At 40.1% G+C, this 16,513-nt stretch overlaps 1 protein-coding gene across 1 annotated transcript in view; it reads right to left on the reverse strand.

Moving 5' to 3' along the window:
* The window catches only part of cacna1ab (calcium channel, voltage-dependent, P/Q type, alpha 1A subunit, b), a 136,974-nt gene extending 121,582 nt beyond the window's left edge, over positions 1-15,392 (reverse strand). Inside the window, exon 1 of the mRNA XM_079336713.1 lies at positions 13,311-15,392. Coding sequence (XP_079192839.1) covers positions 13,311-13,609 — 299 coding nt within the window. The 5' untranslated portion in view covers positions 13,610-15,392. The remainder of the gene's footprint in view (positions 1-13,310) is intronic.
* Positions 15,393-16,513: the final 1,121 nt, after the last annotated feature.

Genomic DNA, 16,513 nt, shown 5'->3' on the forward strand with positions numbered 1-16,513 from the left:
TCCCCCTCTGGACAACAGCAGAGGTCAGACTGGGAGTAAGAAGGGAGGAGCTGACTAACAGCTGCTGATGCTGAACTAACACCTTCCTTTCCCCAACTCCTCCTCCTTTTCTTCCTCCTTTTTTTGTGTGTCAAGTTGATTCTTACATCTGAACAGACAAATACAGATTCAATTGCAGTCCAATATAGGCCTCAAATGTCACAAATAAAGACATGTACTCATTATTAGTTATTGTATTATCTGAGAACAGGTTTTAGGACAGCAGTTTCTCCATCACAGGACACTAAAACAACACATTACAATCTTGACAAATCTTTAAGAAACACTGACCCTAAAAAAATTCTAAATTAAGTGTGTAATGGGACAGACATCCTTTGTTATTAGTTTATAAAAGCTAGCATAGATGAAAGAAACAACAAAACAAAATTTCCCATAATTAATGAATGTACTAATTATTTTTTAGCATTACTTGATATCATACAGTAATGAAGGTGTTAAAAACATGGACATTTTTGTCTTTTGTCTTAATTTCTTGCCCTGAGTGTTGCCTTTAAATGTTATAGTTTGTCTAACCCACAGTATAAAACTCAAATGTTCATTCTGAAGCATAAAAATAAGTAAGATAAAATAATAATTTGCTTAAAATTTTATTATAATAAAGGAATGTATTGACTATCAATCCAGTTGACAAAAAGATTTATTTTGATAAAACTAATGATTACTCTACTTATCATTACAACTCTTGTATTTACTTCATCTTGATCAGTTTTAATTGAGGTGTATCACTTCATTATTTAATCAAGGATAACTGGAAAGTCCTGAACACAGATGTTTCTTTTTTTTTTAAATATTCCAGCTTTAGGAACACAAAGATTAACTTTTTTTTTAACTTAACAGCTGTGAGAAACACATCCTAACAAAAACGTTTTATTTCAAGCCCAATAAGCGCTCTTCTTCAATTAAGATCCTTTATAGTCTATCCCACTTTCCCTCTCACTTTTGGATGTAACCCGCTTACACGTCATGAACTTGCCTCTAAAGCCTCCACAGCGTTTATTTCATTAAAGCATCATATCACTTATCCATCTGTCCCTCTTGCCTGCTCCTTTCCTCTCCCGTCACAGCAGGACTGTCCTCCGTTCACTTATCTACTCATCCTCCTCAGCGTCCCTGCCTCGAGGCCGCCTTGATTGACAGCCATGAGTGACCTCAGGGCCCGCCTTTTCAGAGTGACAGGGCCAATCCCTTGGCTTGGCCAAGTGACACAGTATGGTGGCAGATTGGTTGTCAGGCTGATTGGCATGCTGCTGAATCTGCAGCGCCTCCGTCAGCTTGACTCGCCTCTCGGCTGGCACCTGAACAACCCTGACCAAACACCCACTCACACCTAAAGAGCTAAAGATGTGTTTTTTCTGCAAATTCCCGAGATTCAAGATTAACAGGAAGCAAGATATTTTCTCAGTTCTACTACCTGTGTAGTTAAATGTGTGCAGCAAAAGTGCAGAAAAAATTATTTTAGATTAAACATAATTCACTTGAGGGACCTTGTGTGGTATGTTTGGGATGTGTAGAAAACACATGCGCTACTCACTCGCTGTTTCCCCATAACAACTGTATTCCCTGCATGATCGTGATGCCAACAGTTTTTGAACAAATGCACATGCAAGTAAACACAAATTTTGCCCTTTACTTCAAATGATCAACTACTAAGCTGTAAGGAAAATTGACTTTAAGGCCTCCTGTCTTCCACCACTAAAATTCTCTTGTTAACGGTCTAAGAAACTAGCAGCACTGTAGACGAGACACTGTGGACAGTACAGATGAACAGAGTCACGTTTGCACTGACGTGACTTTAGTCCAATCACCAACAAGTTGTATGTGCATACCATTTCCGGTTTGTGAAATATATTTAAAGCAGGTGAAATATTTAGATAGCTGACCTTCAGGGCCACCATATATATTCTAGGCCCCCTCTAGAAATCTGACTGGCCATAAATGGTGCAACCTCAAAGAATTCAACTATGATTGGTTATTTTCTTTTTTTTACAGTTTATATGAACTATTGGGATTGTTGCTATAGGAGTTCTTTACACGTTAATGTGGCACATTTCCTTTTGTAAGTCCTTTAAATTGTGAATTTAGGAAATATTTGTTTAAGAAAATATTTTCTTATTCTATTCACAGGACTGTCTGCAGTCGAGCACTTATTGTTTGGATTTGGTTAACTGATAACTGTTTTCTGTTTTGTGAAATCATGTTATTTTGTTTGTTTCTTTTCTGCAGGTCAAGTTTTGAAACACATCATCGTTGAAGATTAGAGGGTTTTTTCAGTCGTTTTGGGTCATTTTCCAAACAGTCTTAACATTCTTTGAGTGTAACTGAAACTTTCATGGAACTTCAAAACTCTCTTGCATGTTTTCAAAATTAAACAACTCGCATAAAACTTTTAATTTATGCTATTGTTAGCAGTAGCAATAGCCGCTTGGTCCCTAGCCCCCCTCGTAACTGTCAATGCCACCGAAATGAAACGTTATTTTGTCATCGTGTGAGCCGTACAGGTCAGAATGTTTATGCCTTTTTTTTGTCTTTTTAATGTTTGTCAACAAATCAGTTAACCCTGGAAAAGATTCTTATTTAACAATCTGTTGACACTGAATGCTTACTGTACTGTACAATACTTCGTCGACTCACTAAATTCTACTTTATTCTGTATCACTGAGCCTTTAATATTTTGATTTCAACCTAAGTTAAACGCTTTTTTTCATACAGTAAACAAAGTGACCCATAAACAAGAGATTTCTGCACACATTAATAGAGACCTGTACTTCCTCGTTTGCAAATGCGCAAAAACAATTAAATGTCCTTCCTTCCTAACCATATTAATCAAATGTAAAAAACTGTAAATATTGTTGCTGTTTTGTCAGATGAAACCCTGACCTCATTTAGATGGTTCAGAAGTCCAAATATTTCTTCAAAATAGCTCACAATGATATGGGTCACACACACATATGAATAACTTCTTTTCTTCTAATCTATGACATATATGAGAGACGGACAAACAGACATGAAGGACAATGTCGTGATGACACAGTCACACTGACTAAACTACTTTGCTGCAGCAATGATAGTTGGGTAATGTAAAGAATAGCCTCTAGCAGCTGGAGACACAACTGCAAAACAAAACCACCTTCAAATTAGCTTTGATACTCACACACACACACTCAAAGAAAAACGCATATATTACCCTCACACACAAATGTGAAGAACACAGGAGATAGCACACACAACTACCCACACCACACACACAGTTGCCCACATAGACTGTAGCTTACACACAAACACACACACTCACTGACTAAGATGCCTGCACTTGGCCCTGTTTGTGGGGAGAGGCGCTTAGGGCTGCAGGGGGAGGAAACCAGCTCAGATCAAACACACACTGAGCCTGTCACTTCTCTTTCATTCCTCTTTCTTTCTCCTTTTTCTCCTCCTTCTCACTCCATTCTGCATTTACATCGCTCTCGATCTGCTCTCCAAACACTGCAGTCAGAGTAAATTGGTGGTGGTGGTGGGGGGGGGGGGGGGGAGACGAGGGAGGGTGTAAAGGCTCAGTCAGGAAGAGCAGGAGAGAAACAGAAGTGATGAGAAAGAAGATGAGCAGCTGTTTGCATTGAGAGTCGCCCATTTTTATTTTTAGTCGCATTCCTGCTCTCTATGTGGTCTCCTCGTGTCCTCACACAACCCCATAAACCCCTCACATCACAAAAACCCCTCTCCTGATCTGTCTGGAACCTCCAATAATCTTCTATTGCAGCTCAATTACAATAATTACGATCATTAAGGTGATCATTTCCCGACATCAGCATTCATTAATCTGGCAAAATAACTATTAGGAGCAGCCAGGTCCCCCCCTCCCCCCCTCCTCTCAGTCCCCGTTCTTAAAGCACTGAATCTCTAATAAACAAATAGACGTAACAATTCACTGTTATGTCAAATGTTTTAAACTTTGGATAAATCCATTGATCAATTGATGTAGATAATATAAGAAAATGCAAATTTCACCAAACGTTACTTTAATTAGCATGCCTTGTTTCGTCTTACAACATTTTAAATCAAACAATATATTGATTACGAAGCATCAAAAAAGGCAATTCTGGATGTTAGGGGAAATGTTTCTCATGCTTGTGAATAACTTTACAACTGTATTAGACCGTTTTTGATCCACCTCTGCACTGTACAGGTGTGTAGATACTGTTAACTGAAAACCTCATCAACTGTGACCTGCAAGGCTACTTTGAGTTAGTGTTTGTATTGCCTCAATCGTATCATCTAGTCTACTGCTTAAGAAAGTTTCTCTTTTGCAAGGAGCGAATAAATGGACAATTAAGGACATTGTGTTCTTTTCTCTTAATTCAAATAACACTCCCTTCTTCCCATGTTCCTCGTCGCCTTCCGGTACAGAACATCCAGGACATAAATAACTCAAACCTTTCCATGTTCTAAATGCTGATTTACTCAAACCAATATCTGACCATCATGTCTAACTGCCCATCACAGAAGTATAAATATAAAAATGAATATTAATGCACTCTGAGTCAGTAGAAGATGACTGAGACATTATCAGGACACCAGAGATGCAGCCAAGTGAGCAAGAGGAGAGACAGGGTTTGAATATAGAAAGCCACCCACATACAGAAAAATGCTTACTGAAAACTATTTCCTGGTGTGCAACGACAGATATTTTGCAGGTGTTCTGAAGAAACGCTGAATCCAAACATTCAGGAAATCCAAAAATCACAAATTTAGTGCCACCCATTTTAGGAATGTGTGAGTTCATAATGAGAGGAGAACTGGTGGAAGAAACCATCGAGGTTGGTTCAAACATAAACAGCTAATGTTGGTGTGAGTTCATGCATGTATTCTTGTTTGTTGTAATTTGTTAACACATGCTCTGAGAGTAAAAAATGTGAATGTGCTCGTTGGCAAATGAACGTGAACATTTTTCGTGTGTATGTGTGTTTGTTTTATGGACATCTGCAAGCCTAGAATGCATGTGCGTGAACATGTGCATGAATCACAATGTGAACTGGTGTGCACTTGCATGTGTGTGTGTGTGTGTGTGTGTGTGTGTGTGTTTTTGTGTTTTACCATCAATCTCTACCATTCTCCATTTTTCTCCTTCTCTCTCTCTCTATCTATCAATAGAATAAGAAAAGAGAAAACGCCACCACTGTGCTTTTCAGCAACAGCATCTCAGCACCAACTCACACGTACAAAACACACTTACATACACACACAGGCTGGCTAAAGGCCAATCAATAATTCACATAGTGCAGATTGAATGTAGATCAGTGACTCAACACAGGGGGTGGGGTGGGGGGGGGCACTACTGCTCTCTTATCGCTCTCTGATTCCTTTCTTCACATTTTTATCTCTTTTTATCTCTCCCCTGCTCCATTTCTTTTTTTCAGTTGTTGTTTCTCTCTCTTTGTATCTTAAATAATTTCTACCTCCAAATATACTACGGATTCTTTCAACTTGTGTTTGTCTCCTTTCTGATCCTGTCTCCACCCTGGTGAACGTGTAACCCCTTTTGTTATCTTGGAAAAATCCTCAGAAGTTAAAGTTGTCTATCAGACGCTCTCCTCTATATCTTAATCATTAGACCAATATGCCAAATATGAAATGTGAAAATGTTCTTGTTATAGTGAGAGCAGCATCACCATCAACTTCTGTTTCAGCCTTGAAAATTATGAAGACCCTGAAGCATAAGCCAGTAGGGTTTAGGGTATTGTGATCTACCCTCATTGATATAGGATTGTAAACATTTAATTAGGAATTTATAGAAACAAGTGTCTCTCATGACTATGTGCCATAGAAGACAAACCACCTCTGTTATACAGAAAATAAAGATCTCTAGAGATTTGGATAATTTTCTCCATTACATTACTTCTTGAAGGCTTTGTTGTGCCTTTTGAACCCCCCCTTCCATTTTCTTCTAAATTATTCGGTTTCCAATATTTTTTGTGATGATTTCACCTGTCTGGACCTCTTCAAAACTGCCCAACACACATGCACACACATATTGTAGAGTAGTGGTAATCCACACACAGAGCTGAGGAGCTCACAGCAGGAGCATCATATTTCAACCACAGTGCGATCCAGACAAAAAACACACACTTAAGCACACACAGACAGACAGACAGACAGACAGACAGACAGACAGACAGACAGACAGACAGACAGACAGACAGACAGACAGACAGACAGACAGACAGACAGACGGGAATAGACTGTGAAGATCACGTAAGGTTCTGTCCACAGGTTTTTGCATTTTTTTTCTTCCAGTTTATGTTAATTAATTTGTGTCAATTGTTATTTTTAATTAAATGCAGATGTGATGAATGTTGTGTAGCATTTGTACATAGTGATAATCAACAATGCAAGTGTTCCTATATTTGTCTTAATGTATACTGCAGCTCCGAGGAAGACTGGCGTCGAGCTTATGCCGAAGCTAATGAAGATTGTACCTCCTCACAGTGGAGGTCAAACATTTAGCCATTTTCATAACTTGTCATCCATTTGTATATGCTCATTTATTTAATGTAAGTATGAGAAAAGTTATGCAGCAGAAGTTGGTTGAGTGAATTGTAGCAAGGTCGCAGGTCTTGCCTATTAAGCCCCAAATCAAGACTGAGTCCTAAAGTATGCTCAGGTCTAAATTATAAACAGTAAGTTAATTAATAATGAATCATTTTCAAAAGTGCATCGTGAAGGTGATGAAAGGATGGAGAACAGTAAGACAGGCTTGTTGTGTTTCATTGGTTGACTGGTTACAGTATTGTATCACCGTTATATCATGACATCACCATTAATGTGTCTTTATGTCACTAGGTAATATTGTGTAAAATAAGAGAGAGAGACAGAGAGAGCGAGTGCACACGAGAGAGAGAGAGAGAGAGAGAGAGAGAGAGAGAGAGAGAGATATTGCACAGTGGAGCGTTAACGTCCCAAATGGTGCTTTTTCTGCCAACCACTGGGCTATGTGAGTGCGTGTTTGTGCATTTGTGTGTGCACGTGTTAGTGTGTGTGCTGGGATGCAGCCGAGCCCCCTGAGGTAAGTGATCCTGCTAAACAGGTGTTACAGTATCACCTGTCTCAACCCACCTACCCTCACACACACACACACACACACACACACACACACACAAACACTTCAGAGCTGCTGTCAGCCGTGACTGATCTGAACGGATCTGCTTGTTCCACAGCAGACAGATGAATCCAAGCCAGCAGCTGATCAGTGAATGATGCGTGTGTGTTTTTGTGCATCGCTGATGTTTGTTCACACATGCATATCAGTGTACATTTATATACACTGTTAAACATACATGTTTCTACATTCTTCTTATATTTGTGTATGTTAGTTTGACTGTCTCCATATATGTGTGTGTAACCTTAATAGTAATTTGGTTTGATGCACCCACCAAAGCCCCCTACTGTAAGTGCAGCTGTACCGTCGTGAAACACAGTGTTAAGCCTCCCTGTCATACGCATTCCTTGACGAGCAAAGAGTGGGGAGGAGTGGCTTATCCTCTTTTAAAGAATGCTTCCACTACAACCTTAATAAAGACTTTACTATAAAGAAGTGGTGCTCAAGAAATATCGTCCTGAGAAGCACTGCTATAAAGAATCAAAACACACTTCCAGTTTTCTCACAATACAAATGCAGCGAGCAGTTTTGAAGAGATTCTGAACTGGGAGCATTATTTAATAGGGATAGATGACCTCTGCTATTGTTTCGCTTCATTGTGAGAGTCCAAAGGATCATATCAACTGACAAGGTTCCAATTGTTAAAGTCCGGTTAGAGGAGAGGAGGTCTAGATGGCGAGAGGAGGTCTGTGGAAGCGACACCATTCAAATGCTTTAAGATGACAGCATACAATATTTGTATGTCATGCAAACAAGGAAGCCAATTTTTTCAGCCAACTTAATATGGCAGCTCGTTCTGTGGAAGAAAGGAAAATCTCAGAAAGACTTGGAAATGTTGCACGTGCAATGGTCCAACCTTACGTCAAAATAAAACTTGAAAACAATATATATTTGCCTTATGACTGACCTCAAAAACAGCTCATGAATGTGTACATACAAAAGTGACACTTTGACAGCTCACTTAAATTCTGTTCATTAGATTTTAAATGTCAAAAGCAGTGATCTCAGGTTAAGATTTCGACCAAATTCTGTATTCCATTTTAACCACAGATTAACATGAAAGGCAGCTGAACTCAGGTAGGTTCCCAAGACAAGGTGACATTTTACCTTCAGATTGTCCCGAAAGGATTAGAAGATAAGAGCTTGGGGAGGGGTCTCTCATTAATCTGTTATCTCCTCGTCTTTCTGCCAAATTCTGTCTCTACCTCTCTATGCATTTGTCTTTTTTTTTTCACATGATAGGCAACATGTCAAGAACACAACCAGCACAGTGTGAAAACCACACTGACAAAAATCGCCATGGACAGATGGTCAGAGAGAGAGAGAGAAAGAGAGAGAGAGGTGGTATAAACTATCACCTTATTAGATAGTATTCTTTTTTCAGGAGAGAGAAGCATGTTTCAGTAAAAGAGAAGAAAGGGGAACTTCTGAGGATGTATTTTAGAGTTTGGCTAAATGGTCCGTTTTAAACTAAAGCTCTGATTCAAGTAATGACATGAAGTTCCTTCTGCTTTATTAGTGCAACAAGCTCAGAATGCTATGGTGGTCATCTCTAGTGTTTCATTCAATAAGAATTGTAATCATATTGTGATGCAGCTACAATCAGCTTCTAAAAGGGTTTAATATTGTGTTGTATTTCCATGTTTTATCAGATACATAGATGTAAGACACTGATATGTGATTTTTTTTAAAATTTTTTTTTTTTTTTTTACCATTGACTATCAGAGCAGAGCTTTCCATCGCTGTGTACACACTGAATGAACTTTAATTGTTTTTTTCAGAAATTCTGTTTAAAAGAAGTTCCAAATTTGCCTAAAAACTTTAGGTTTATCACATGTTGTGGTTTTTTTTCTATGCTTTACCATCTCCCCCTACTATGAACAATATGTTTTAACTCTTTCTCCCCTCCCTCCCATTTACTGACTCTATGATGAAGAATTCTGCCATTATTTGTATCTTGTTAATTTAATAGAGAGTAACAGAAGATTAAAGACAAAACAAAAGGGATGAGAGAGAGTGTGGAAGAAGGACGTGAACAGAGTTACTGTAGAAGAGCTGTACAGTGGATGAAAGGAGATGAAGAAGATGAAAGGAGCAGAGAAAGAGACAGAGAAAGAGAATGTGGAAGTGCAGGAGAGAGGGAGGTATAATGAAGTCCTCTGGGTCTCTGGTGGAAGAAGCCACTGCACCTGCCAGCCAGCAGAGCCTGGCTGACAGCCTCTGTACAGATGGCTGCATGCTGAGATATGCTCAGCTCGCTTTCAAATCAGGAAGTGAATGTTCTTTCAATTTGGAAAAGCTTTGCCATTTGAAAAAAAAAAACACATTGCAAACAATTCAAAACTGCACAGACTCTGTAAAGCTAAGGTTTGGTTGTTGTTGTTTTTTTCCCAACACAGGAGTTACATGAATTTAAGTTTTCAACTTGATTTTGTTTGACCACTTGGAATTATTTACAACTCAAATTGAATCAAAAACAGCCTGGCATGTTTTCACAATTACAATTTCAGTTATATAATAAAGATATGCAATGCAGTTTATTTAATGCAAGTTTAATTAAGCTGTTAAATGGAAGAAAAATGAGTGTATTGCACTTAGTTATATTGCAATTTAATAATACTTTGACTAACAGGACATCCCTGACAGTGACCTTCATGTAAGAAGGAATTATGTCTGAAAATCTGTTTGCATAAAGCAATAAATTGCAAACATGAAAGCAGATTCATTATTTGTTATTAGCTTAAGTAACACAAAGTTATCTGAAATGTGAAGTATCCAGACAGTCCCACATTACTCAATGAGCCACAAGGAAGTGGACATGTGGGGTACCATTATGTTTTCTAATACAGTATGTGAGAGTGAATGTTTGGATGATGCTTTATTGTTTTGTTTCCATTTCAAATCTAATTTTTAATTCACAAAATTTGGTTCAAAACTTAATCTATACAGCTTTTTTTATTTTTACGAAGTTACAAATACTTATCATTACGTAAAGCTTTCTTTCCACTTTAAGGTATGTAACATCTTGTATCTGTTTTAAATCTCCGTTTTTGTCATATTGTATCAGTTGCGGTTGGAAAACGTTGCATAAAGCTAAATTACAGCTAAAGTGGCTGTATCGTATGTTTAATCGTGAATAACACGGAGCTCTAAGTTACTGTCAAATAACCTGAGAAGAATCAAATAAGGAAACTTCTGCTTCTCGTTCTCTGAACATACACTAACATGCAACACATACTTTACATATCTCTATGTTAACTAATTCAAATTAATGAGAAACGTACAGTATGTACTTTTTGGTCATTTGGTGTTGCATTGATTTGTTTGCACTGCAGGCAGAGACAGTGAACAAGAAAACAATCAAAGAGCTTTTCAAAGAAAAAAAAAGTGTTACTCATTCTTTCTAAAAGCACAATTTGTCCTCTGGCTTCAGATTTCGGATTTATGGAGCAACAATTGGTGAGGAAAAAATTCTCACTCTGCCTCTTCAAAGACATCTCCAATTGTGACAAATTCTTCAGAATGGCAGAACATAGCAGGTGCCAAAAAAAGTGAGCAACTGTCCCTGTTCAACCAAAAGCCACATTTGGTTTGTAACAGTTTAGTTAATTGGGCATGTGTTCATGAATATAAAGTTTTTCAGCACAAATTCTTTTTATGTTACTAAATGCTAAAGCTCTGAATCCCGATCTTTGAGAGGGGCCTAAGTGTGTGTGAGAAAATTCAGTTTCAACATAGTCACTACATGAAGCTGTTGGATATTTCTATTTAAATGTCTACAAACTGACTGATGAACAGTTTAGTTAACAAAAGTACTAAGCAAAATCTAAATTAGCATTATTCAGTGACGCATGGCACACTGCTTATATTTCCATCCATCTTCAATGTGTGCAAGCAAATATTAATTCCATTAATAATGTGTTATAAAGTGAAGATGCAGTCACATGTACAAAAGCATTAAAGGCAAAATGATGAATTGAATTGTAAACTAAAAGAAAGTACATGATGCCAATTTCTGTGTAAAAATGTACAAATAACCTGATACCGACATTAAAATATTACATATATTTCTTTAACACGTGTCCGTGTTAGAAGGATTTTAATTGTATTTCTACAGTTAACACAAATGTGATACTATGCAGCAGACAGTGGTGTAAGAATTTCAACAAGAGTTGAACAAACTACATTAGACCTTGTGTTTTCTTGCGCTGGCAGCACCCATGACCTGGGTTTTAGAGGATTAAAATGATTGTTGCAATGGAACAAAAGTTGTCCCATTCCACTTCCCTCATGATCGTTACATTGAATCGCGCTATATGCTAAATGTTTGCTTTCAGTTAAGGAAATTTGAAGAAAGAAAAGACTAAAAACAAAGTAAAAGATATCTGTCCTGGCATGGCAATGGTCTGTAAGCAAGAGGTAACATTGCTGAGCGTAGCAGCATTTTCAACTGAGCCCTGAATTGCGTTGGATTTCTATGGAAAAGAGGTGCTGCCACCCCATGAAACACTGCAATGGCCATGGATCCTATTGACATGCACCATCTTTAAATCATCCAAAGTTTTCCTTCTAGCAGAATATGGACTGTGTAAAATATTTTTGGTTTGGAACAGCACATAAATTGATATCAATTTACACCAGGGGTGTCCAAAGTGCGGCCCGGGGGCCATTTGTGGCCCTTGAGTGGATTTTTTGTGGCCCTTGACTTCAAATCGAAGAATCAGAAGATTTTGGCCCCAGGCCTCATCAGATGGCATATTTCATTCTTTTTTTCTTTTTCTTGTTAGCGAGGGAGACCTATAAAAGCCTGACTATTCTTTACAAAAAATTAGAACACAACAGTTTCCCACTACAATTAGTTATTGTGTATTTACATTATTTTTTGAAGAGGTCAAAATGCAAAAAGTTCCCTCCAATATTAAAAAAAAAAAAAAAAAAAAAAACCCTGTGGCCCGTGAGCGATTCTAACGCGACAATTTTGGCCCGCAAGAAAACAAGTTTGGACACCACTGATTTACACGATTGTCTCATATCAACCACTGATATATATCTCAGTTCTACTCCAAAACATCTTTTTATTCTGTATTTTTTATTCTTCTAAACAAAACAATTTACCTGAAATATCCAAAAAGTGTATTTGTTTTAACACTAACGTGCAGTGTATTTTCATTGTATGCTACAGTGTCAAATATAAAAAATATGTCCAAAAGCCTAAATTTACATCTACAAGAGTCAAAGAAACCCAAAAGCAAGTGTTCACAAGGTTAAGCTGTTTCGTTCAAACCAAAATAAACTGACTTGAGGCCAGGCCAAAGATCAAAGTATTCCAGGTTTTAACAGCATCAGACCGACCTGTCCTGACAATTACAGCTTTTTCCACTGCTTTCCTGTTTGCCAGCCACAGGACTCCCATATATGGTCAGTAGTAATTAGAGCGGGAGAGTCATTTCCTCTCCCTTCTGGTTGCATGGTGCTTAAGCCTTTATATTGCTGACATCAGCACTCAGTTCTGACTACAACTGGAGCCCAAACACACACACAATCTCGCTCTCTCTCTTGCTCTTTCTCTCTGGTCACCAGCAGGTTCTAGCGGAAGCTGTATTCAGGGTCCATGTTAGGTGCACAGAAACATAGATTAATCAGGAGTTCAGATGGATAGGCAGGGGCATTTTCGTTCTGAGATAGGAAATTCCAAGGACACACTGCGGGGGTGCTTTTGATTGACATTTAAATTCCAGTTTAGACACACTTTTAAATGATGACATGTCCAATGGATATGCAAGGCACTCATCAACACACTTCAAAGAGCCATACATGTTACAACAACACTCTTTGAAACACAGCATGTAACATTTCACAACACTGCAAACATTGCAAGCAAAAGTAGCACACAATATCTGAAAATAAATGACAAACACACCACTACAAACTGAAAAATCACCACGACCAACACAACTTTTATTCTGCAGGTGTTGGCTGGCTACAGAGCAAACCCTTCACACCTCACATGGCCACACCTCACCAAGCACTCCTGCAAACACACCACAACCTCTCGGTACAAACCTCTCGGGCAGCTCGTTCACAGTGTATGAAAGGATATGGCCATTCTGTGATCTTTTTGGCGTACTTCCTCACCACGTTGTCTTCACTGAAGAGGAAGAGGGAGCGGTTGACCGTTAGGCAGCTCTGCCGGACGGGTATGGGGTTGTACAGGGCCATGGTCCGGGCTCTCTGGGCCATCGACTGCTTGTACATCCGCTGCGCTCCGGGGGGCCCCCCTTGCCTGCTGCCACCGCGGCCGGGCCCCCCTTGTCCGCCGGCACCCCCGCCACCACCGCCACCACCACCTCCTCCTCCTCCTCCATACCTGTTGGGTAGCTCGTCTCCAAAACGCGCCATTCTGCAGACACCAAACGCCAGAGGTTAGGAAGGAGCCTTGGGGGGACTTCAGAGCGACACCTCCACATGCCACCACTCCATCAGCCTCGGCTCCAAACACACATGCAGAATGGAGATGGTTTCTCAGTCTCTCACTCTGTCTTTCTCCTTCCCACTGCTATCTATCTGTGTCTCCTTCCTAGGTCTTCAGCGCCAAGAAGATACCTCCATTTGTGTGTGGAGGGGGAGGGAGAGGAGTAGGAGGAGGTGAAAATGAAGAGAAGGGGAGGGGAGGGAGAGGAGGGGAGGGGAGAAGGAAAGCGCACGGTGTCTCTGATCTTGTGTTTGGAATTTGAATCGGAAAGAAGGCGATGTGTTTATATAATTTCTGGCAAGTCAGTTAGCTGACAAGATAAAAAAAAAACGCGATTGGTTTTATTGGAAGGTGAGAAAACTGTCAAGGGTCCATGTCAATGCCTTGGCGTTTCTATCCGTCGAAAAAAGGCAAGGCATCCTGTTTTTGTTTGTTTGTGGGAAAAACCTCTCAAAGAGTGAGCTTCTTCTTGCAGTTCAACAAGAAAACCGATCGATCACCTTAAATACATGCAAAAATAATGCATAGCTGTGCGTTTACAGATGTGTTGCAAACATCTCCACTATAAGTAGGCTACCCTGGCTGGAGACTGCGTCTTTTTTCCTTCTCAACAGCCTAGTGCATCTTGACATGATCTGCAGTTGTCTTTTTTTTCACCCTCTCCAGGTCCCTTTTCTTCTGCGAGATAAGAATAGAAATAGATAAGAGTAAAATCTTTAATTATTCATTTTTTCCTGTGCCATATATCCACAAGGATTGTTGTGGCACGGCAGAAATCCCTGCTGCTGAAGCTGCTGCCACCTCTCACTGCCACTACGCCACTCGGGTTACATGCAAACGCCAACCGAGGGGGGGCTTCCCCAAAATCCGAGCCTGGTGACATTTGTTGATATTTGGTGATGGACGGTGCGGCATTCCCCCTCCTCTTCCTCCTCCTCCCCCTCCTCCTCACTAAGGCGTCGCTCACTGATTTTGGGCGTGATTGCGCGCACTTGGAGATAAAAAAAGAACACACCGGTCCTCAATCTTACAACGTATATATTCCCCACTTCCCCGGGGAATAAAATAGATGAGTTGATGAAGTTAAATGAAAAAATATGTCCACAACAATCATCTATAATCCAACGTTTGAAGACCAAGAATCCCGGGTGAGTAGGATCCGGAGGAGCAGAAAAAGACCACTGGGGGAGGCAGCATCATCACAATCATCAACACTTGTTGGGAAAATAGGACGACGGCGGTGCTGGTGTGTTGTAGCAGCGGCTCGCATCTTCTCCTCTGCCACCGGGCAGAAACCGAACGCCATCCCCGCCCAGCAGCATCGCCCCCGAGGCTCCCCAAATTAGAGAGAGGCTACCAGCCCCGCAGAGCTACAGCAAGTCCAGCGTCTCTCTTCTCTCTCTCTCTCTCTGTTTTACTAGCTCTCCTTTTCCCTCCTGCTCTCTGTTTCTTTCTCCCTCGACCCCCCTGGGGGACGTAAGCCAACACAGTCCTGAGGCTGTGTATTCCCGTGGAGATCTGCCTTAGAAACGAAGAACACCCGACGAGCGGAGCGCTTTTTTCTGGCTCATCTGCTTTCAGTCAGCCGTCGGGGGTTGAGCCGCGCACTGAGCATCTGATCAGTCTGATGGGAACCGAGCGCCGCGCGCAGATCCGTGGCCAAGCCTTGCAGCGCACGACGCACGGCGCCTCCCCGGTGCCTCCCCCACTCCCAACCCACTCCTCATAGCGCACGACGGAGATATATGGGTACCACTATGGGTTTACGGCACGGTGCTGCAGCTCCACTGTAGCCATAATCTAAATGTAAACTTTTTTATTGTTCTAAAAACAAACATCAAAATGGAGGACCAGGTTGATGATGGTTTACCTGTAAGAAAGTAAACATGGGATTAATTCTAATGTATGAAATACTTTACCTTTATCATAAGGTTTATATTAACATGATCACCAGAAATGTTGCATAACAGAGTTTCCAAAATGAAAGGAGTTTGATGGATTGAGGCCCCTGCAAGAGATGCACGTCATGGCCTCCTCCCAACAGCCAAAATCACAAACAGAAAAATCCAAAATGCTACGAACACTGTTTACTTAAACCTACCAAGCTAAACAGAAGCCTTTAGTGGAAGTAATAGGTGGTATACCGGTGCATGTGTGTATGTGCGTGCGCGTGTGTGTCTGCGTGTCTGTCTGTCCGTGTATCTTTGAGGAGGGAGTAAGCTCTTGAAGTAAGGTGAAGCAACGTGTTCTTTTCCCAGTTCGTTAATACCAACATTTTGTCAAGGTTTCATACATGGACGCATAAAATCTCCTTGTTGTGTCAAGTAAAATGGGCAGTTTGGTTAAGTGTTGCCTAAAAACGAACAGTAGAAAGATAGAGAAAGTACCAAACAAAATGCTTTAACAAGGGACATGCAGTCAGCTTCCTGGCTGATACATCGTTTGTTTCAGAAACATTTTGCTGAAAGTGTGGTGAGACTGATGCGGTATACTCGAAGGTTCCATGTAATGGGAAGAAAGGAAAAAAGGCTGGTGAAATGGTCGAAAAGGAGACAATAAGGGTGTACAAGTTTGACATCCATGTTTTATCCGCACATGTTGGTAAGATATGTGGACAGGTGATTCATTTTCGAGTTGTTAGAGTTCCTACTTAAAGACTGTTATGTAATCCTTGAGAGCCAATGCAATTTAGCTTGAATAGGATCCCTTACTAGGACATATGAAAAATCTGCCTTGACCATTTAATTAAAAGTTTTTTAAGGCCTCAACAGGACACCAATTAGTGTTATATAATGTATTGTGTGTTATTTCAGCTACTGATATGTATGAAA

The sequence above is a fragment of the Symphodus melops genome, assembly GCF_947650265.1.
Source record: "Symphodus melops genome assembly, chromosome: 2".
Lineage (NCBI taxonomy): Eukaryota > Metazoa > Chordata > Actinopteri > Labriformes > Labridae > Symphodus > Symphodus melops.